We start from the raw sequence: 23,524 nt of genomic DNA, 5'->3' as shown, positions 1-23,524 counted from the left end.
ATAAGGTCGTGCATGTCACATCAAAAAAAAAAAAAAAACATGTACCTGTATGTCACTTCCAAAGCTCTGTATAAACCTGATCATGATGTAGCTAACAACTTCATTGTCACAGAAAAATACTGTTTAAAGTTCAGTACTGTGCTCTCTGACGGAGACCTGTATCAAGGATCACTTCAGAGTTTTGATGGTCTGTATTTTTCCAAACCTTCTGCCATTTCCACGTGTGTTTGGGTGAGCTGTTCATTTTGCAGTTGTTTCAGGAAATACTGGGTAACTCACACCTGCCTTCTCAGCTGCTACAAGCCCCTTCTCTATTGTAACTAAATGACATGATTATCGCTTTCTAACAACAACAGATTTCAAGCACCTCCACCTTGAAGAGCGCGTGGTGCTGCCAACGTCGACTCCATCGGTAAACGCTGTAGTGGTTTCTGGCTAAACGAGCCCAACGGGTTTCCGTCCGTATCATGGAAACCAACTTCGACCGCTCTCTTTCTCTCTCTCGCTCGCTGAAAGGTATGGAAGAAACTTGATTTGTTTATCTTAATATCCTATTAATGGAGAAGTTTAACAAAGATTCCTCAACTGTGCTGCAAGACGATTTAACAAAATAGCTTTAAAATACCATTGTTCCGATCTACTTTTTTTCTCTTTTTATTTCCTCGCAAATTAAAACTTCAAAATATATTGGCGGAAACCAGAGCCAGTGGATCAATTTGACTGATTCATGTAGAGGACAGCGACGTCAAGCGGCTATAACAGAGACTGAACCCGCGTGTATTTTTGCGATGGCTCAGAATGTCCACTAGAGGCGCTACACAACAACACGGCTGCTCCAGTGTGGGAGGGGCGCGCGCCGTTGCAGCTAACACTGAAGCTAGTTAGCAACAAGCGATGCAAAGCGTCTTCCGTCGGAGCGCAGTCGCTTCGAGGACTAATGCCGTCTTTGTGTCCTAACCCTCGACATCACGCTGCAGTGAAGAAGAGCCCACTTGGATTACTCCCTCCACCCATGCAGTCTCGGTAGGAAAAGAGGAGTTGGAGAGTGGCGGGCAGGTTCCGTGGACAACACGGCGTACTCACCGGTAACGTTGCTTTTGCTTGGAGCGTGGTATCGGAGCTAAGTGACCACAGTGTTACGAGCATTATTTATCTCCACCGTGGCGCTACCAGCGGTTGTTGGCCTGGTTTCCGTCTACAGTGCAGTTTGTAACTGTAGTCATTAAAGCGCCAGATATGTGTTTGGTGAATACGAGCGGTTATTAGCTGGAAAGGGCAGTAAAGTGTTGATACAGTTTGGTAGTTACAGCTATTCCATCCGGCTGCAATTTAAAGTATGATAAGGTGCTTCGTGATAAAGTGGCTGAAACACTGTTAATTCGAATCAATATTCCAACAGAGTGGAAGTATGGTGGTTCCGGAGAGCTCCAGCGTGGTTCCCCAGCCTGAGAATGGAAGTCCCACTGGCCTCATGCAGAGCTCCGAGCCCGGCGATGAAGAGGGGGTGGAGTTGGAGGAGGTCCGAAAGTTGCAGGAGCTGGTTCGCAGACTGGAGGTTCAGAACGAGACCCTGCGAAACAGAGGAGGCAAGAGTTCCATCCACCGAGACACGTCCTGCGACCATAGTTCACCCGTCGGTATCACCGACCCGCTGACCTGTGAGGAGGCCACGCAGTCACATCTCAGGTGTGCAGACTTCCATCTGTCCCCACCTCAGGGCAGTAGCAGCAGTGAAGAGATGTCCCCTCTCCCTGTGACCAACAGCATCGATGAAGAAGAGGAGCTAGATGTGGACCAAGGTTCATGTGGAGGATTTTTAACCTTGACCTGCAGTAACGGAGCACCACACGCCACGGGACAGAGTCAAACACCAGATACTCCATCGCAGGAGAGTTATGAGTCAGAGACACTGGCAGGGAGCGATTCAGGCATGGACCAAACTGCGTTGGATGAGGTGGATGTCCTGGATTTGGAGGATGACTGTGCAGAGGTTGAGGATGAAGACAGCTGGTATGTATCGTTTAAACGGCATGCTTTATTACAGCTATGACTGTTGTCCCTCCACCTCCCCCCACCCCACAAATTGAATCATAAAAATTCTGCCTTGTTTTTTTAAATGAGTAAGTTCCCCAAAGGCCATCGTGAAACAACAAAATGACCTCCTCAACCTTTAAATAGCAGAGCAAATGTAGTAACAAAATGGCCATTCCTTGGAACTAAATGTCACTATCCTCCACCTGTTTGCTGATCAACAGGTACCATATTGTATTTAGGGCTGTCAGCTGAGCCACTGAGCTTAACAGGCCAGATCATTCATGACTTAAGTTCAGTTTCACATCATTAGCCGTGCCATATGTGCTTTGTGGGGTTATCATAGCCCAAACATCCACTAATCTCTACAACATAATCTGAACTGCCCTTGCCCCGACGCCGCCACATGGATAAACTGCTTTGAGTGGGATTGCACAGCATGTGATCTGGGGGCCTACTGTGAGCCTGCTGCTCGCGCCGTAGAAACACCAGTGTGAGAGGAGGCTGGTGGTCCAGACCTGCTGAGGAACCATTACGGTGCTTCAATGTGTTATACTGTCTGGATCAATAATGACTCCGTGTCAAACATCAGCCGATCTGTCATCTGATCATTTTTTCAGAAAACGTCAAAAACTGTGACCGTTGCTCGGAGCCACATGTCCAAACCCAACTGCCAAGTTGATTCTGATTCTGTCATGGTCCAGTTGCTCCACAGTCAGAGCCAACTTCTTATAATTGCTTTGATGATGTCCCAGTTCAGCAAAAACCTTCTCAAACAGGAAGTGAATGCAAGAACATTTGTTTGCACGTTATATGCCACCGATATCTCACTTCTCCTTCAGCATGTTCACACAGTAGTGCCATAGAGCAGATCTACTGCACGACCTGTACAGCCAGGGTCAGAGGGCGACAGGTGGGTGGCACTCTGGCAAGCTCACCTGTTTATATTCATCTATAAGGCTTCATTTCTCAGCTACTAAAACCTGTGTGTGTGTTTAACTGAACTGCCGTGAGAGGACATGATTAGCACGATTAGCCCAGGCAGCCGTCCACTGGCCCTGGCTGTCACCCTTCGACCTCCTCCTGTTACTAATTTTAAACTTCTGTTTCACACTCATCAACAATTTCAGTTTGAAGCAGATTATTTAAGGGCTTGTGAATTATTTTTGTTACGCAACAAACCACCAGCGTCACAAGCACATCATCATTCAAAACAATCCACTCCTTGTTCATTTGTTTATTGAAGCTTTTCACTTGGTCCAAGAGCTGCTCAGGTGTCTCTGTGAAGGGCAAGGCGGCTGTGAAACACACCATTCTTTGTTTGTATACTTCAGCTAACTACTCGCACAGCTTGTAACTGTTGATCCTTCTCTTGCAGAAATCTTATTTATCTCAATCCGGCTTGTATTACAATCTCGCCACTTGTTTGTTCAACATTAATGCGGTAGCATCTGATCATGACATCCTTGTGCGGCGACATTCATGTCACTGCTATGTTATTACTGGATAAGGAGTCATGTTTGTGGAGTTCGTATTTGTATGCGACTTAAACAGAACATGCGGCCTGCATGATTCAGTTGCGAAAATGAGACGCAAACTTGGCTGGACTGATGGACGTGTGACCTGAATGTTGCTCGCTGTGTATTGTCGCTCATTCCAGCGTCCTTTTGTGTTAAACCAAACGGAAGATTTTTTGCTGATTGGATCTGAAACCACTATGTTCAGGTCTTTAGTGCGCTCAAATCAAAAGGTTCGGTCCACTTGAGAGAAGCATGGCAAAGTTGTTTGATTCTCAAGTGAAAAGCCCCAGCACATTGACAAAAAAACACAAATTCTATCTGCCCAAACGCCCACACAGGCTTAAACATTTAACATGACATGAGTCTGATGTCATGCAGTGTCAAGCAGGGACACGCTGGCCGGCGGCGAAAAGCCATTCTGACATAGGTCACTGCATTATTATGAATGACCTCTGGCCTATATTTTCTGTTCTAAAATAAGTGTTTCTCAGACCTTATGTAACTGCATATTCTCACTGTTCTCACTGAGGCTGGTCTCTTGGGTTGTTGATTCTGATGCTGAGATTTTTATGCTCAATTATTTTGTCCTATTTCTCTTAACCTCAACATAAATATTTGTGGTTATATAGTATTTGAAAGCAGCATTTGCATCTGTTGGTTTCTTAATGCTGAGGTATTTTGAATGCTGTCTGGGAGTCCTTGTCTGCTGATTTAATGCTTCTCTGGTTTTCAGGTTATATGTGTCGCCTAAGAAGCAAATGGCGGAGGCAGGTCCAGATTCTCCTCTGAAGTGGTGTCGGCAGGTCCTCGATCACCGCAGTCCGGAAACCGAATTGGCGTGTCGGACCCTCATCAGCCGCTTGGACCAGAGTATGATACATACTTGCGACATGACACTTAACACTTACATTAAAGACATAAAATATCCCATAAATGAAGCAGTAGACTTTGAATCATCTCTGTCTTCACTTTCTTAATTCATCAACTTAAATACGGTGATGGCAGTGTTTTGAATTTTCAGTCTATAATACCACATTTCGAAAATCCACTTAGGATATTCACTCCTGCAGTGCCTGATCGAGCAGCGATACGTGTTAAATGAAATGTGAAATACGGGGCCTCAAATTGGTGCGTGATTGGACAGACCTCATTCATTATGTATCCTGCTTGCACAAGCCGTGGCCTCCTGCACACAAGGGACGCAACAACAAACCTATCCTATTCACACGCGGGTTGAATGGCTACATGAAATCAAGGCCTGTGTTGGGTTACCCTTGACTCGACTCTGGGCCATATCTTTTGTTGCATGTGCTTGACTATGATGTCAATCCTCTGGGCATTTTACATGCCGCATATGCTACTCAGTGACCACATGATCTGCGGCGAACCAAAGGATCCAGTTTGTCCTCTTTCCTGCCTTATCCGTTTTCACTCCTCTCATGGCTGATATCTTACCTCTCCTCATCTGTGCCCCTGCAGCGTCACGATGGAGGAACATGTACAGCAGCCCATCAGCAGAGGCAGGCTCAGGCCTGATCTCTCCTGGGTACCACAAATCAACTAACAAATCTCTACTAACCTGTGGCAGCTCAGGTATGGCATGGCATTAACACACTGCGGGGAGTCATAGTGGACCTTTGCCACTTAAGGCAGTATGTAGGTCAGCTGTAAAGTAAGAGCACTCATGTGTTTTCTCTAGGGGACCCTGATGGTTGTGGTGAGGCATGACTTTTGTTTTTTTTTTTTGTTTTGTTTTTTAACTCGTAATTTCTGCTTAATAGTCAACTGATCTTAAATGGTCACAAATCTTTGATCAAGTAGTTTTCTATAGGGGGTATTTGTGCTCATTTTGGATCAGTGAAATGTGACTTTGGGTGTAAGTAATGTGCTATTTAATTGGTTGGATCTGATCTTGATGTTGACGTATTGATTCTACCTTATGTTGGTGCTTTTCTATTAGGTCGACGTGCTGTTTTGCTGTCCAGTTTGCAATTGTTGTTCAAAACACTGCGTGTTGTGCAATGCTTAACAGAGCTTGCATGCCCTTGTCACTGCTGTGCTGCATGCAGCTGGTGTTTTTCTTCCCCTCTGTTTCTTTACACAACTAAACGTCATCACCTGCTTGTCATGGTTCTGGATGTAAAGTCTTGTTTATCGTACCTGGAAGCCTCAACTCTTTATTTATTCAGGCTGTTATATATGTTCAGCTCTAGTATAAACAAAGTCACAGTGAAGTGGCTACAGTAAAGAAACAGAGTGTATGATGTGCTGCAATATTCAGTAAAATGTGTTCTACTTTTGGGGTCCTGAATAGTTTCCGTCCAAGGTAACAACGTTCAGAGAGTAGATATTTTCATGACATTGAAAGCGCTTAATTTTCCGTCAAGTATGTCAGTGTTCAAAATGCATTTGTTGATTGTCTGGTATTTTTTTCTGGTCTTGTAGGACTCACAGGTATGAACTCAGCTTTGAGCTCCCAGTCGTCCATTGACAGTGAACTCAGTACGTCAGATGACTCCATCTCAATGGGCTATAAGCTGCAGGACCTGACAGACGTCCAGATCATGGCGCGCTTGCAAGAAGAGAGTAAGTCAAAATGTTTTGCCGCTCACAGAGATTTAAACTTCTAGTTGAATGCATGTCATAAAAACAAATCCAATTAGCCTCAGTCCAACAAATTGTTGTTAGAATCATGACTCAGAAGATGCTATGTGCAAGCTTCTCTGCTGTTTCACAGCCAAAACGCCCCCAGATGTTTCCTCCAGAGAGGCTCCCTCTTTCTTGTTTCCTCTGGCGTCTCCCCCAGTGCAAAACATGCAGCACACAAAAGAAATCACCTAGCACGTTAATACAGTGGTTAAGACCAAAAAAAGGTTTTTGTGAAATGCGATAACTGATCGTACACGATATACCGCCAAACACAGGCTCCACTGTGACAATTCTGCATCTCATGATGAGCACGTGGCTCACTCGCTGCATTGGACCTGCACACATGAACACGACGAGACCGTGACGGCGCGCCGTGCTCTCCAGCTCTGCGGCATTCAGTTAGGGACCGTCAACAAATTCTGAAGTGGTCAAATTATTAGTGATATCTTCAATAAGGCAGTGAAAAACAACCATTTTAGGAGAGAGAGTTGTGAAAAGGTGTTTCATCACAGAATATAATATGGCTAAATGATTTCTAATATTTCTTCAATAGCATATAGGAAATGTGTCCAGACTGGTCCATAGTTCAAGTCAACTATGAAGAGACATGAGATACAGCAGGCTGACTGCTCAATTTAACCCCTAAATAAAGCTGGCAGAGCAGTCTGTCAGACACCAGCGGCTTCTACCAGAGACGTTGAAACATTGAATTTCTCATCTCGACACTTAATGTGTAATGTTGGAGACAAACTCCACTAATAAGTTTCACCATGAAACAGTTTCAAGAGAGACTGTAGTGTCCAACACATGGAATAGAATGAACATGGATTTATCCTGATTTTTTGATGCTTCATCAATTCCAGGTCTGAGGCAGGACTATGCGTCCAGCTCTGCCTCTGCGTCCCGGCGCAGCTCCACGACTTCTCTCCAGTCTCTTCGGCGGGGTGGAAACTACAGCGACCAGGAGTTTGACAATTGCAGTCTAGAAGATGAGGAGGATGAGTTCTGCTCGCTGCCCCAGAGGCGGCAGCGTTTCACCCCCTCACCTCTAGGCTCACCCCGGTGCCTCTCACCATCCACCTCTAACCATGGCCAGGACTACAATGGTCGTCTCTGTGCCCCGCGTACGAGAACTCCCAGGCGCTCTCTGCAAGGGCCGAGCGCGGAGCTCCTGAAATTTGCCAAAAGCGAAGGTTTGTATTTGCAGCCATTGAAGCCTCACACTTGGGTATCAGGACGGTCGTGTGGATGCTGCCCCCTTCTGAGGCAAACTTCTGCTCTGGTCTGACTGAAAGTGCTCTGTGTGTCCGGTTCCAGAAGAGTTGAGGCACAGCATGCCTAACCTGGCCCCCCGCACCAGCCTACGCTCCCTGGAGGCCATCAGAAACAGCCGCAGCATGGAGGCTAACCTCCAGAGCTCTGGCAGTCGCATGTCCCACCTGACTCACCCCCCCTCCACAGGTAACCCCTCTGTTTCCCCGCTGTTAAGTCCTCTGTGTGATGCTGCACGGAGGGGATCTGAGATGTTGGAATCTAAAACCATCATCTACACTTGCAGCATGTTAACCATGCTCAAAGAAGTGACATGAACAAAACCACCATCACCTACTTTTCCATTCTTCATGCCTTGAGCACTGACCCAGTTTATTATGGGAACAAATGCATGACTCTTTGGTCAGTGGCTGTTTCACCTTCTCGCTGTGCTTTTCCTGAACAGTGAATCCACTTCTGTCGTGGATCCCGTCATGTCATGTCGACTGACGTGTCCAAATAAATTGTAGGAGTCCTTCTTCTCACCCTTTTCTGTGTTTAACAACACTGTGGAATGGTTTCATTTTAAATATGGAGAAGTACTGATGTAAAGAGTGAGTACTACTATATCAAATATAGTCCCGTGATGGGTGCTAAACGTCAGTTTTGCAAACCTTGTGAAACGTCATTTGAAATGCTGCATTGCTTGCCTGGATAATCCAGGTGACAACTGCAGTTGAGGCATCCTTCCCACGTTGTCCTCCCTCTCAGCCCCCCTTCTTGCCACCTAACTCTTAGGAAATCACCAGAAAGAAAGATTCTAGTTTATATCTTATCTTAATATTCTGACTTGTGGATCTGATTATTTTAAAGGAATGACTAGTGGTAGACTCCGGAACAGCGGACAGTCGCCCCTCTCCATGCGAGCGCCAGTCAAAGCGGTCGCACCGGTCGGCACCATGGGGTCTCGCCAGCCCTCCCGGGGACTTCCCGTAATCCAAACGCCGACAGCCGGTGGCTCACGGAGGCTGCCGTCCCCAGGCGCAGCCAATGGTGGAGGCTACATTCCTGGGAGAGCTTCGACTGGCGGCAGGCCTGGAGTGAGCCGAGGACAAGCTGTGCCGTCCACCCGGAGCAAACTTTCACAGACGCCAAGAAGGTAAGTGGACACTGTGAGATGTGCTCCAGATGAGCCTGTTAAATTTGTAATGCTCAAGAGTCCACTGTTGGTCTGACTTCCTGCTTCCCTCACAGGTCTCTGGGTGTGTCCAAAGTTTCGGACGAGTCCTGGAGAGATGGTTGTTACTGAGGCTGATGAAGATGGAAGGTTGATCCAGCGTCTGGCCGTCCTGGCTCCTGCTGACTAGAGTGAAGAGCCACACTGTTTTGGTCCTACTTTTCAAGATGAAGATCAAAGTGCACTGGAACTGTAGTCTTGTTTTCCTTGCAAGGATGGATCACTGAAAAACCCCTGTCAGGACCAACACAGAGCTTCCAGATTTATGTGGATTTTAGATGTTTTTTATTTGTAAATGTGATATACTGCTGGACTGATTCAGTCTCGTAATTATTGCTGTTGACATGAAGACAATTTAAGTGAAGAATTTTGATGTTTTCTTTTGTGTGTGAAAATAATCATTCACTGAAGGTGCTGGATTTTGCATGCTTCATTTTATGTCCTTGACTTTTCGGCAATATGACAAATCTTCCAAGTTTAGAAAGAATATATATTTAGAGTTGTTGTTTTGTGTTTTGGGTCTTTGCTTGCATCTGCAAGGCACCTCCTGTGGTGCGTGATGCTGCCCTCCTAAAACCTCCTTAAAAGATGATGGTGGTTTGTGCCAAGGTACGTTTGAGCTGAAACACTCCAGAGATAATATGAAGGTACTGTTTTCCAACTGCATATTTGGATGCATGCAGGCTTCCTGCCGTTGACGGCTGTGTACCCTCATGCCATGTGCCTCGACAACGTTGAGTAATAAAGTTTAAAGCTCTCGATGGAGTTGGTGTTTACTTACTTGCAACACTGTGGAAAACCACCAGGCAGGCATTTGTGGAGGATGCCATGCTTCACTGATATTCTGAGGTGCCTCAGAGAACAGGGGAGACTGTTGCTGGATTCAAGGTGAGTGTAGGATTATGGATGATGCTTGCTAGCAACTTGCTGTGAGAGTGTGAGCGAGGCATGGCTCTGGCTTGCGCACTCAAACAAGCAGTGGTGTCAGTGGGCTGCGATGCTTTCAGCAGCAAACCCAGATCAAGTGTCTTGCTCAAGGGCATGACGCAAACTGGAATCAAACCAGCAACCTCTCCGTCACAGTCATGCATCACGACACCTGGATGCATGTGAAGCTGGTTCCCTTCTCATTCTTGTTCCTCCTCTTGGACCAGAGGTTGTTGGACCTGAGTTTACCAAGTGTTTCAGAGGGTAAATCCACTTTGCTGTTAGGGAATTTTCCCATTGTTCGTGTCAGCAGTCCAAGCGTATTTGGTGCTCTTATTCAGTTAATTTGCTCCGAACAAACCTTTATTGTGTCTGAGAGTGACCCTACCAAAGAGTGATGCTGTTATCAACATCACTGATGATGATCTGCCAGGAAGAAGAGTCGGCGTTGATTCACATGCCAGTTTCTGAATGTGCTGTCAGTCACTGTAGCCTTGAGCAGAATCTGGAGCTGTTTTTCTCTCATAGTCTTTGATGTGTCTGAGCTCTTCCTGTAGTCAGTCCACAGCAGGCACGTCAATGGAAGTCAGAGTTGTCTGTGCATGCAGGTGGCGCTCTTCCTCCCGCGTATGTCACAAAGACAAGCCATGTTTGACTTCAGCTTCACAGGTGTTTACCTGAGACATCATAAAGACGTCCACAGTAAAGTTACGGGCCGTGGCCGTTTCATTTCATTCATAAGAAGCTGTTCCAGCTGCTCAGTTATGCTTGGAGTTCAGTGTTTCTCAGCGAGAAGGTCTTGTTGCCAGACAGTGATGGGGTGGTTTGTAAGTTGCAACTGTTATGTGACGACTGACGTTATGAACGATAATGTACAACACTACTGCAAATGTCATCTGATCACAGTAATGTGCTACACTACTGCAAATGTCATCTGATCACAGTAATGTACAACACTACTGCAAATGTCATCTGATCACAGTAATGTGCTACACTACTGCAAATGTCATCTGATCACAGTAATGTGCTACACTACTGCAAATGTCATCTGATCACAGTAATGTGCAACACTACTGCAAATGTCATCTGATCACAGTAATGTACAACACTACTGCAAATGTCATCTGATCACAGTAATATACAACACGACTGCAAATGTCCTCTGATCACAGTAATGTACTACACTACTGCAAATGTCATCTGATCACAGTAATGTACTACACTACTGCACATGTCATCTGATCAAAGTAATATACAACACTACTGCAAATGTCATCTGATCACAGTAATATACAACACGACTGCAAATGTCCTCTGATCACAGTAATGTACTACACTACTGCAAATGTCATCTGATCACAGTAATGTACTACACTACTGCACATGTCATCTGATCAAAGTAATATACAACACTACTGCAAATGTCATCTGATCACAGTAATATACAACACTACTGCAAATGTCATCTGATCACAGTAATATACAACACTACTGCAAATGTCATCTGATCACAGTAATGTGCTACACTACTGAAAATGTCATCTGATCACAGTAATGTGCTACACTACTGCAAATGTCATCTGATCACGGTAATGTACAACACTACTGCAAATGTCATCTGATCACAGTAATGTGCTACACTACTGCAAATGTCATCTGATCACAGTAATGTACTACACTACTGCAAATGTCATCTGATCACAGTAATGTACAACACTACTGCAAATGTCATCTGATCACAGTAATGTACAACACTACTGCAAATGTCATCTGATCAAAGTAATATACAACACTACTGCAAATGTCATCTGATCACAGTAATGTGCTACACTACTGCAAATGTCATCTGATCACAGTAATGTACTACACTACTGCAAATGTCATCTGATCACAGTAATGTACAACACTACTGCAAATGTCATCTGATCACAGTAATGTGCTACACTACTGCAAATGTCATCTGATCACAGTAATGTACTACACTACTGCAAATGTCATCTGATCACAGTAATGTACAACACTACTGCAAATGTCATCGGATCACAGTAATGTGCTACACTACTGCACATGTCATCTGATCACAGTAATGTACAACACTACTGCAAATGTCATCTGATCAAAGTAATATACAACACCACTGCACATGTCATCTGATCACAGTAATGTGCTACACTACTGCACATGTCATCTGATCAAAGTAATATACAACACTACTGCAAATGTCATCTGATCACAGTAATATACAACACTACTGCAAATGTCATCTGATCACAGTAATATACAACACTACTGCAAATGTCATCTGATCACAGTAATGTGCTACACTACTGCAAATGTCATCTGATCACAGTAATGTGCTACACTACTGCAAATGTCATCTGATCACAGTAATGTACAACACTACTGCAAATGTCATCTGATCACAGTAATGTACAACACTACTGCAAATGTCATCTGATCAAAGTAATATACAACACTACTGCAAATGTCATCTGATCACAGTAATGTGCTACACTACTGCAAATGTCATCTGATCACAGTAATGTACTACACTACTGCAAATGTCATCTGATCACAGTAATGCACTACACTACTGCAAATGTCATCTGATCACAGTAATGTGCTACACTACTGCAAATGTCATCTGATCACAGTAATGTACAACACTACTGCAAATGTCATCTGATCACAGTAATGTGCTACACTACTGCAAATGTCATCTGATCACAGTAATGTACAACACTACTGCAAATGTCATCTGATCACAGTAATGTGCTACACTACTGCACATGTCATCTGATCACAGTAATGTGCTACACTACTGCAAATGTCATCTGATCACAGTAATATACAACACTACTGCAAATGTCATCTGATCACAGTAATATACAACACTACTGCAAATGTCATCTGATCACAGTAATATACAACACTACTGCAAATGTCATCTGATCACAGTAATGTGCTACACTACTGAAAATGTCATCTGATCACAGTAATGTGCTACACTACTGCAAATGTCATCTGATCACAGTAATGTACAACACTACTGCAAATGTCATCTGATCACAGTAATGTGCTACACTACTGAAAATGTCATCTGATCACAGTAATGTGCTACACTACTGCAAATGTCATCTGATCACAGTAATGTACTACACTACTGCAAATGTCATCTGATCACAGTAATGTGCAACACTACTGCAAATGTCATCTGATCAAAGTAATATACAACACTACTGCAAATGTCATCTGATCAAAGTAATATACAACACTACTGCAAATGTCATCTGATCACAGTAATATACAACACTACTGCAAATGTCATCTGATCACAGTAATATACAACACTACTGCAAATGTCATCTGATCACAGTAATGTACTACACTACTGCAAATGTCATCTGATCACAGTAATGTACAACACTACTGCAAATGTCATCTGATCACAGTAATGTACAACACTACTGCAAATGTCATCTGATCACAGTAATGTACAACACTACTGCAAATGTCATCTGATCACAGTAATGTGCTACACTACTGCACATGTCATCTGATCACAGTAATGTACTACACTACTGCAAATGTCATCTGATCACAGTAATGTACTACACTACTGCAAATGTCATCTGATCACAGTAATACACAACACTACTGCAAATGTCATCTGATCACAGTCATGTACTACACTACTGCAAATGTCATCTGATCACAGTAATGTACTACACTACTGCAAATGTCATCTGATCACAGTAATGTACTACACTACTGCAAATGTCATCTGATCACAGTAATACACAACACTACTGCAAATGTCATCTGATCACAGTCATGTGCTACACTACTGCAAATGTCATCTGATCACAGTAATGTACTACACTACTGCAAATGTCATCTGATCACAGTAATGCACTACACTACTGCAAATGTCATCTGATCACAGTAATGTGCTACACTACTGCAAATGTCATCTGATCACAGTAATGTACAACACTACTGCAAATGTCATCTGATCACAGTAATGTGCTACACTACTGCAAATGTCGTCTGATCACAGTAATGTACTACACTACTGCAAATGTCATCTGATCACAGTAATGTACTACACTACTGCAAATGTCATCTGATCACAGTAATGTACAACACTACTGCAAATGCCATCTGATCACAGTAATGTGCTACACTACTGCAAATGTCATCTGATCACAGTAATGTACAACACTACTGCAAATGTAATCTGATCACAGTAATGTACAACACTACTGCAAATGTCATCTGATCACAGTAATGCGCTACACTACTGCAAATGTCATCTGATCACAGTAATGTACTACACTACTGCAAATGTCATCTGATCACAGTAATGCACTACACTACTGCAAATGTCATCTGATCACAGTAATGTGCTACACTACTGCAAGTGTCATCTGATCACAGTAATGTACTACACTACTGCAAATGTCATCTGATCACAGTAATGTACTACACTACTGCAAATGTCATCTGATCACAGTAATGTACAACACTACTGCAAATGCCATCTGATCACAGTAATGTGCTACACTACTGCAAATGTCATCTGATCACAGTAATGTACAACACTACTGCAAATGTCATCTGATCACAGTAATGTACAACACTACTGCAAATGTAATCTGATCACAGTAATGTACAACACTACTGCAAATGTCATCTGATCACAGTAATGTACAACACGACTGCAAATGTCATCTGATCACAGTAATGTACAACACTACTGCAAATGTCATCTGATCACAGTAATGTACTACACTACTGCGAATGTCATCTGATCACAGTAATGTACTACACTACTGCAAATGTCATCTGATCACAGTAATGTACAACACTACTGCAAATGTCATCTGATCACAGTAATGTACAACACTACTGCAAATGTCATCTGATCACAGTAATGTGCTACACTACTGCAAATGTCATCTGATCACAGTAATGTACAACACTACTGCAAATGTCATCTGATCACAGTAATGTACAACACTACTGCAAATGTAATCTGATCACAGTAATGTACAACACTACTGCAAATGTCATCTGATCACAGTAATGTACAACACTACTGCAAATGTCATCTGATCACAGTAATGTACTACACTACTGCAAATGTCATCTGATCACAGTAATGTACTACACTACTGCAAATGTCATCTGATCACAGTAATGTGCTACACTACTGCAAATGTCATCTGATCACAGTAATGTACTACACTACTGCAAATGTCATCTGATCACAGTAATGTACAACACTACTGCAAATGTCATCTGATCACAGTAATGTGCTACACTACTGCAAATGTCATCTGATCACAGTAATGTACAACACTACTGCAAATGTCATCTGATCACAGTCATGTACTACACTACTGCAAATGTCATCTGATCACAGTAATGTACAACACTACTGCAAATGTCATCTGATCACAGTAATGTACTACACTACTGCAAATGTCATCTGATCACAGTAATGTACTACACTACTGCAAATGTCATCTGATCACAGTAATGTACAACACTACTGCAAATGTCATCTGATCACAGTCATGTACAACACTACTGCAAATGTCATCTGATCACAGTAATGTGCTACACTACTGCAAATGTCATCTGATCACAGTAATGTACTACACTACTGCAAATGTCATCTGATCACAGTAATATACTACACTACTGCAAATGTCATCTGATCACAGTCATGGGCGACGCTGAGCACAGTCGACCGCCTCAGGTCTGGACTCCGGTCCATGCAATAGTGAATGGTGGATTTTACTTTTCTTGCGTTTGCAAGTCCCTGTTCTCTTTGGACTGAGTCGCGCTGGTGCCAGTGACTATAGTACTGTGAGGCCATCCTTCCTGAACTTTGCTCGATTTCATGCACTGCCTTGACATCGCCGCTCCAGCCGAGGCCCCAGTGAACCGCGCGAGTCAGTAGTCTGTGACGTCACATAGGCGAAAGCAGGGTTCCATTGGAAACGCAATAGTGGAGGGCGCGCGCTGGAATTGCCTTAATTGCGCAGAAGTGTTTATGACGCAGAGAGTCAGATCAGCGGCAAACGAGGCCACGCATTGTCTGGCCCCCGCCTGCCCCTCCCCCCTCCGCTCGTCAGGAAGCACGCTGATTGGCCGAGGCCTAGCGAAGAGTGCTCGGGGATCCAAACCTGCAGGCCGCACTTAGCTTACCGTGAAAAATAAACCCAAACAACAACAACACTAAACGAAGAAGGACGACAAACGCCGATAGAGACAGACGACTGCGTTATCAGGTAATAGAACGTCGAATGGACCAGACGAGAAGATAGAACGAGACGCGAGGGCCCTCTCGGCGCCGCTGGGCCTCTTTCAGCCTCGTCGGAAAAACAACATGGGAGATAATGCGGCACAAGCGCCCCGCTTAGCTTAGCATGCTAGCCTGTGGAAAAAACAGCGATTCTAGCCTGAATGTCGAATAGTTTGCACCAAATATCGCACTTGTGCCTCCCTCGCTTCATTGCCTATTCAACTAAATGTCGCATTTCAATGACTTTGTCAGAGTGAGACGTTTAGGTTCGTTCCTATTTGCAATGGATTAGCATTTGTGCTAAAACAAAATGGCGCTGAGAGGAAAGGCAGTAGCTTGTGTGCTAGTTAGCTGTTGTGGGTGGAGGGCTGGAGCGGGGCAACGTCTGCGCTCTTTTTTCATCGGTAGCCACTAACCGCTGCATTGCGCCGTGTTTGCGCAAACAGAAGCAACACACAAGAAACGAAAAACGCTGCGAAATTGATATCTCATCTGATCACTAGTGATAACACAAGTCTCATCCAGAGCAATTGTTTTGGTAGATTCCCGCGCTAAAATAGGTGTATTTCGGAACACGCCCAAACATGACTTGGGCCATGCTGAAATAAACAATTTGAAATTTTCATACATTCGATCGGTCGACTTCAATCCGAAGTATACACAAGGTCTGTCATAGCGCCAGTTTCAATAGGTACGATAGAGGGCGCCAGTGTACAGCAACATTGCTGATGATTTAATCTGACGTTGACGGTTCGGAATCAGCTTTGGTTATGTATTAGTATCCAGCTAATCGCCACCAAATAATCGGTAAATCTGAAGTCATTCTCTTATCTATCTTTCATCTGATTATCTATTCAGCTACCATTCTATATTCCTTTTAGAGAGTATTAGAAAATAAATGAGGCATAGTCTATAACTGTCAAGACCATGCTTAATTTCCTGCTGGGGAAACACTAAACCTTATGAACGAATTAAACACAAATGATTGTCGAGCATGTTGACGTGTCTGTTAATATCACGTGAGGTTGTTTGAGAATATGATGGATTGCTCCATGTTAGTAGACATTGAATTTAATCAGAATTTTAACTATTCTTAGGTCACCCTGTCCACTAATGTGGAGATTACATTTTTGCCTTTCTGCACCTTCGTACTTTTGAAAATGTTGATCTACTAGCAATTAGAGCAACAATTAGAGACACTGCCCACACTATCTTGTAGTGATACAACAGCATTACATTCAAGATGGAATTAAAATGGAAGGAATGCAAGCACATTCAAACAAGGACAACAGTTCCTGCAAGAACTTAAAGAAGAACTCCACCTGTCTCCACCTTCTCATGACATCGGAATGTGACATTTTAGTTGTGGTAGTGTACTATAAAGAGACCTTTTGATAAGAGTGGTCCACAAACAAAGACATTCGTTTTTACAATGTCAGTTATTATTTGTAGGTAATTCCCATCCCAAATTGCTAAAAGCAAAACTCGACCAACAGTCAGGACTAAAGAGTTTAAAGTAGCATTGATTTTGATGAAGAAAAGTATGGTACTACAGACTCACTGGACATTAGCTTAACCCCATATTTTGGTGTCACCCGTACTAACTGCAAGAGGTTGTCACACTGACACATCACATTAAATATGCATCACTAGAAAGATGAGACATCTTCTTCTATGGTATAGGAGCCATTTGAGCACATATATATTACTTGGACCATGTGGTATAGGTGATAAAAAGCCCCATGTAAACTTGTTTGAGACACATCAAAATAGCATAGTGTGACATTGATATGTTTCCCCACTATGTTATTTGATGTGTGCCGTTGTCATCATTACTCTTCCAGGTCATTCTGCAATGCTTTACATGTTCTGGACAGTGTATTTGCTTGTGTATCAGGTGGACAATGAGTGATAGCGTCTGTCTTTCTTTTCAAGGATCATTTGCATTGATGGAAGAAAGTATGTTGACTGTTCCTTTGGTCTAATTCTACGGTTCTGATCATCAAATGTGAAGGTTGGTGCAACAATTAGTCAAGCAGTTTTCTGGTGTTTATATAATGCTCACTTGAGGTTCATTTCCTAGGCTCTTCACCAAGACACGACATGGACCAAGGCGGAGGGGTGTTGGAGTTACACACACAGGAGCTGAAAATGCCTCATGCAATGATTATGCAGGACTTTGGTAAGTGGCGGATCTTGAGTAACAACCTCATTTTTTACAGCCTTGCACTGCAGCTGTCATTGTATGTCAGTATCATCTCATAACTTTGTCCTAATGGCAGTGTGCACTTGTGAGGTAAGGGTTCACTGCTCATTAATGTTGTGAAACTACATTCGACCAATGAGGTCGTTCATAGCTTCATTTGTAGGGAGTGTATCTTTGCTTCTGCTTAAGGGGACATCGAGTTTTGTCTTTGCTGTGGAAATTGGAATGGACTCGTAACATTCATGTCTCTTTAATTTCTTTGCAGTTGCAGGGATGGGTGGCCTGGCCCATATCGACGGTGAACACATTGTGGTATCTGTCCCTGAGGGTATGCTTCTCTCAGATGTGATGACAGATGAGGGCATCCTTCTGGAACATGGACTAGAAGTTCAAGGCTTGGAGACAGAAGTGGTGGAAGGTCTTCATTCAGATATGGAGGGACTCGAAGCAGAAGTGGTCGAAGGACTTCAAACCCAAGTTGTTGAACTGGAAGCCCAAGTTGTGGAGGGTCTTGAGGGTGAAGTAGAGGTGGAGGGTCTAGAGGCAACTGTGGTAGAGGGCCTTGAGACTGAAGTTGATGTGGAGGGTTTGGAAGCTCATGTTGTGGAGGGGCTTGAGGAAGAAGTTGAAGTAGAAGGTTTGGAAGCAGAGGTTGTTGAAGGCCTAGAAGTAGATGTGGAAAGTCTGCATTCCCAAGGGGTTGAAGGTCATGAGATAAGTGCTGATGATATGGTGACCTCAGAGCACAGCGTGATCATGCCGGAAAATATTTTGGGGACAGAAGTTGCAATTGAGGAAGCCCTCGACCACCATCACGTTCTCACCTCAAACCTTATTCAGGACCCAAACCATCATGATGACATGCCTGACCAAGTTTTTGTGGCGGAGCTTCTTTCTGAGCACCAGGACAATGGTTTGGAACATCAGCTTGTTGCAGGAGGGTTAATGGTCACAGAGGAAAACACTGCCACAATAATTCATGAACAGCTCCCGACGGAGGGTGTTCCTCTTCAAACGGATGAAGATGACGATGCAAGAAGCAGTTCTGAAGATTACCTCATGATATCTCGTAAGTAACTGCTCAGTATCATGTCCTGTTGACCACTGAAGGCTTGTGTAATATTTTTTTCCTTTTTTTTCCCTCAAGTGGATGAGGTAGGTGAGAAGCTGGACATAGGAGACACACCGCTTGAGATAAGCACTGAGGTCCTGGAAGACAAGGATATCAAGGAAGAGGGTGGAGCTGAGGTCATCAAGGTCTACATTTTCAAAGCTGAAGCCGATGACGATTTAGGCAAGTCATTTCTCTGTCATTACCTGTTTGAGTCTCCATATGAAACTGTTCTTTATGCCACCTTTGTCATGAATTCTCTTATGATTGTTGCCTTTCTCATCTGTCCAGGTGGAACAGAGGTCATAACGGAGGACGATTACCACAACGGCCACCCAGACCTTGAGGCAGTGTCATCAGGCAGGCTTGGCGTTGGCAGGGACAAGATGGTCTACATGGCAATAAAGAACCAGCCGAAAATGGAGGAGGACGATGAGGATGACAGTGATGAAGATGATGATGATGATGACGACAATGACATTGGTATGTCAGAGATGCTGTTGGGTCCTTTTGAGGGGAAAAAAGGAAAGCTGAAGTAGGAGTTGGAATTTCTTTCTAGGTAATACCATTGACCAGGTGAAGAATGGGTCCACTACATCATTTCTACAAATTCGTGAAGGAGCAACTGCAAATCGTGCTCTGAAACCCAAACCTAAGAAGAAGAAGAAAGGAGAGACTCGGCAATGCCAAACTGGTACGGTTGTGTAACGCGTGCACAGTGGCGTTGCCAAATCATCCAGATATATGATCACTGATCTATTTCAGCTGTCATTATTGGACCGGATGGGATGCCGCTGACGGTCTATCCCTGCCACATATGTGGGAAAAAGTTCCGCTCACGAGGCTTCCTCAAGAGTCACATGAAGAACCATCCCGACCACCTTTTAAAGAAGAAGTACCAGTGCACAGACTGTGACTTCACCACCAACAAGAAAGTAAGTTTTCATAACCATCTGGAGAGTCACAAGCTGCTGAGCCACAACAGCGAGCGTTCTCCAGAGTATACAGAGTACACTCGCCGCTACCACGAGTCAAGTCCGCTAGGCTCAGACAAACTCATCGTCAAGGACCGTGAGCCCAAACTACATCACTGTAAGTACTGTGAATATGAGACTGCGGAACAAGGCCTGCTCAACCGTCACCTGCTGGCCGTGCATAGCAAGAATTTCGCTCATGTCTGTGTTGAATGTGCGAAAGGCTTTCGTCATCCTTCAGAGCTGAAGAAACACATGCGGACCCACACTGGCGAGAAGCCCTATCAGTGTCCACACTGCGAGTTCCGTTGCGCAGATCAGTCCAATTTGAAGACTCACATCAAGAGCAAGCATGGCGCCGATCTGCCCTTCAAGTGCAGCCACTGTCCACAGGCTTACGCTGATGCCCGGGAACTTCAGCGTCACATAGAGATGGTGCAAGGTCATAAGACTCATCAGTGCCCTCACTGTGAACACAAGAGCACTAACTCCAGCGACCTGAAGCGGCACATCATCTCTGTTCACACCAAGGACTTCCCACATCAGTGCGACGTGTGTGAGAAAGGCTTTCACCGGCCATCGGAGCTGAAGAAGCACGCAGAGACTCACAAGGGCAACAAGGTGCACCAGTGCCGACATTGCAACTTCAATGCTCCTGACACGTTCACGTTGAGTCGGCATATCTTGTCCTTGCATACGAAGGACCTCCCGTTTAAGTGCAAGCGCTGCCGGCGGGGTTTCAGGCAGCCTGCCGAACTGAAGAAACACATGAAAACTCACAGTGGTAGGAAAGTGTATCAGTGCCAGTATTGTGAGTACAACAGCACGGACGCTTCTGGCTTCAAGCGCCATGTCATTTCCATCCATACCAAGGACTATCCACACCGCTGCGACTACTGCACCAAGGGCTTCCGGAGGCCTTCAGAGAAGAGCCAGCACATAGCCCGGCACCACAAAGACATGCTGGTGTAGTGTCACTGCGTGCCCCAACACTCCTCTTTCCCAGCTACATCTGTGTCACGCACCCAGGAATATCGTTCGTGTTGAGAGACAAAGAAAAAAAAAAACACGCTTTGGTTCTATATTTAAATTGGTTTTAAACCCCATCAGGGGTGACAGCTGAAGCCTCTTTCAAGTGAAGTCTGTCAGATTGAGTGGGAGAGTTGTAACCCCTTTGTTTTGTTGTCACATGAACATGTATTCAGGGTTTCAAATGTCTATTTTTATACCCACTCAGCTGCAATCCACTAGGATGATGTCGGTCTTGTAAATGAAAGGTTTGCTTTGTGAACGTCAGTTATTCTGCCGCCACAGTACCATCTGGTATCTATTAATCTTATTAACCAGCTTTTATCATGACAAACCTGGTAAATGTCATCGGCTCTTAAGGGACGGGCCCATTCCGGAGCGCGTTCAAGGTTCCCAGCGATCTTGACCAAACCTTATGCACCTTAAGGGGATACTGCTGCAGACCCTGCAGTCATTTTAGTTTTGTTGCAGAATCTCAACAGATCCAGTTCCGTTAACCACGTGTCAAAACGGCGTATGAAAAGTGGCAAATATCCCCGAGGAGAAGACTCTCAGCCAAGTGTCAGCAGCAACCGGCTGAACGTGCCACTCATAATGTTTGGAGGTCGTTTGAGTCGGTGAGCGCATCGCGATCAAGCATACAGCCAGACAGAGTGCTGTGGCTGCATTCATGCCTTACATCAGCCGCTCTTTGTCCCTTAAGCACTGATGAACTCAGAAAAACAAGTGATTTTAACTCTCAAACATGCTGCACCGATACCGTTCTCTCAGAGATTGTGTGTTTGAGTCAGTAGAAAGCACTTTAATAACTTTATTTTCTATTTTAATGACATGTATGGGTTGTATACTGTATATGTTTTATATAAATATACACACACACACACGAGCCCTAGAAGAGGAACAATAACAGTGTTGTGAGGTGGTCCATGTCATCTAGCCTGTGGGCACACAATCCATTAAAGCTTCAAAGATAACTGTCGTTTCAATTAGTGGGTGAAACCATTTGTTTTGTTCTATGGAAATGTGACTGGGTTTTGTGTTTTGTTTGTGCTCACTAACAAGATCCCCCTCCCAGAAACACCCCCCACCCCCGTCTCTTGGACCAGAATGACCGCACCCAATCCCAGACTTTGAGATTCGATAACCCTCCTGAAGTCTCTTCTCACTATATTGGCATTAGTCCTTCAAGTACCCACGTGCTGTCGCCATGGAATTAATTGTGAGATATATATATATATATACATATATATATATATATATGAAATCCCCTGCATTTCATGTACCTTAGTCTATATTTCCTTTCAGTCTGATTGTGGATAAACTACTGGTGGGGATGAACCAAAATAAACGGATATCTTTTTATGCTTGCTCTCCTTTTCTGCCAACATTTCCTCCAGTTGTCCTTCTCCTTATATGGTCGAGCCATCTGTACATGGCCGAAGCTGTAGGAGTCCCCCTGGAGCATCGCTGGACGTCAGCCTGACACCTGAGTTAGGAGCTCCTTCAGCAGAGGTGTCGCGTCAGGCTCCTGCTGAACTATCCAGCAGCAAGCAAATAAGTAGCGTCATCAATATTGGATCTTGTGAGGCTCTGCAATCTGCCGACGTCAGCGTTTCTCTGAAAGTCTTTCATTGGAAGCCTGCAGATTATTATGTGTAGCCGCATCATCGATCACGCTGAGGAGTGAGTGTTGTAAAAGACTGTGTCCACAGTCGACTCATGTATCACGTACGGCTGCGGCCTGTGACAGAGCAGGTAGGCACCTGGACACTGGGATTTGCCAGCGGCTCACGTGTCCAGGCTCAGGAGGCCATCACCCTGATGAGCATCAACAATGGTCTGCAGATAATCCAGCAGCTGCAGAAGGTCAGGCTCATCTGTCTGATGTGTTCATTTGGACCCTCGTTTAGGGAGGAAATCGACTGCTATTGTTAATGTGATTGCAATGATGAGCTGTTGGAGAAAATCCAGCCTTTGTGATCTGCACACAGCTGATGCCGAATGTTCTAGAATCCTGTCACTCCGGTGTGTGTCGGCAGGTCATCAAGACGGCGGTGAACCGGAGCCAGTCGCCTCCCTGTCCTCAGACAGCACTGAGGTCTGCCCCTGGACCCCCAGGTTTGTGAGCTCCCTCTCAGACTGAAGGAAGGGCCTTGGAGTCCAGGAAGCTGCATCTTCCTTTACAAGATTTTTCAGCCCAGGTGGGCTCAGAATATGAGGCTTCATGAAGCTTCGTCACTGCTGATTTTGCACTTCCCAGCACCCCCAAACAT

General features: G+C 44.4%; 2 protein-coding genes across 5 annotated transcripts; both read left to right on the top strand.

The window, feature by feature from the left end:
- The first annotated feature begins 842 nt into the window (after positions 1-842).
- On the top strand, positions 843-9,429 carry zgc:66447 (SLAIN motif-containing protein-like). Of its 4 annotated transcripts, XM_053879984.1 has the most exons (10): positions 843-1,085; positions 1,400-1,686; positions 1,765-2,010; positions 4,285-4,421; positions 5,031-5,144; positions 5,997-6,137; positions 7,064-7,393; positions 7,518-7,661; positions 8,325-8,610; positions 8,706-9,429. In XM_053879984.1, exons 2-10 carry the CDS (start codon positions 1,409-1,411, stop codon positions 8,758-8,760), a joined length of 1,731 nt encoding a protein of 576 aa, XP_053735959.1. In that variant the 5' UTR covers positions 843-1,085; positions 1,400-1,408; the 3' UTR covers positions 8,761-9,429. The 4 variants fall into 4 exon arrangements, with proteins under 4 accessions (XP_053735959.1, XP_053735958.1, XP_053735960.1 ...); XM_053879983.1 differs by having other exon boundaries at positions 1,400-2,010; XM_053879985.1 differs by lacking the exon at positions 5,031-5,144 and having other exon boundaries at positions 1,400-2,010.
- A 6,253-nt stretch (positions 9,430-15,682) lies between these two features.
- znf711 (zinc finger protein 711) lies at positions 15,683-22,237 on the top strand. Its single transcript, XM_053879928.1, has 8 exons — positions 15,683-15,917; positions 17,867-17,945; positions 18,015-18,113; positions 18,403-19,206; positions 19,285-19,431; positions 19,540-19,731; positions 19,808-19,942; positions 20,014-22,237. Exons 3-8 carry the CDS (start codon positions 18,035-18,037, stop codon positions 21,192-21,194), a joined length of 2,538 nt encoding a protein of 845 aa, XP_053735903.1. The 5' UTR covers positions 15,683-15,917; positions 17,867-17,945; positions 18,015-18,034; the 3' UTR covers positions 21,195-22,237.
- The last annotated feature ends 1,287 nt before the right edge of the window (positions 22,238-23,524 follow it).

Source organism: Synchiropus splendidus, chromosome 11 (assembly GCF_027744825.2).
Source record: "Synchiropus splendidus isolate RoL2022-P1 chromosome 11, RoL_Sspl_1.0, whole genome shotgun sequence".
Lineage (NCBI taxonomy): Eukaryota > Metazoa > Chordata > Actinopteri > Syngnathiformes > Callionymidae > Synchiropus > Synchiropus splendidus.
The sequence above is the reverse complement of the archived record's forward strand: the minus strand, read 5'-3'. Positions and strand labels throughout refer to the sequence as shown.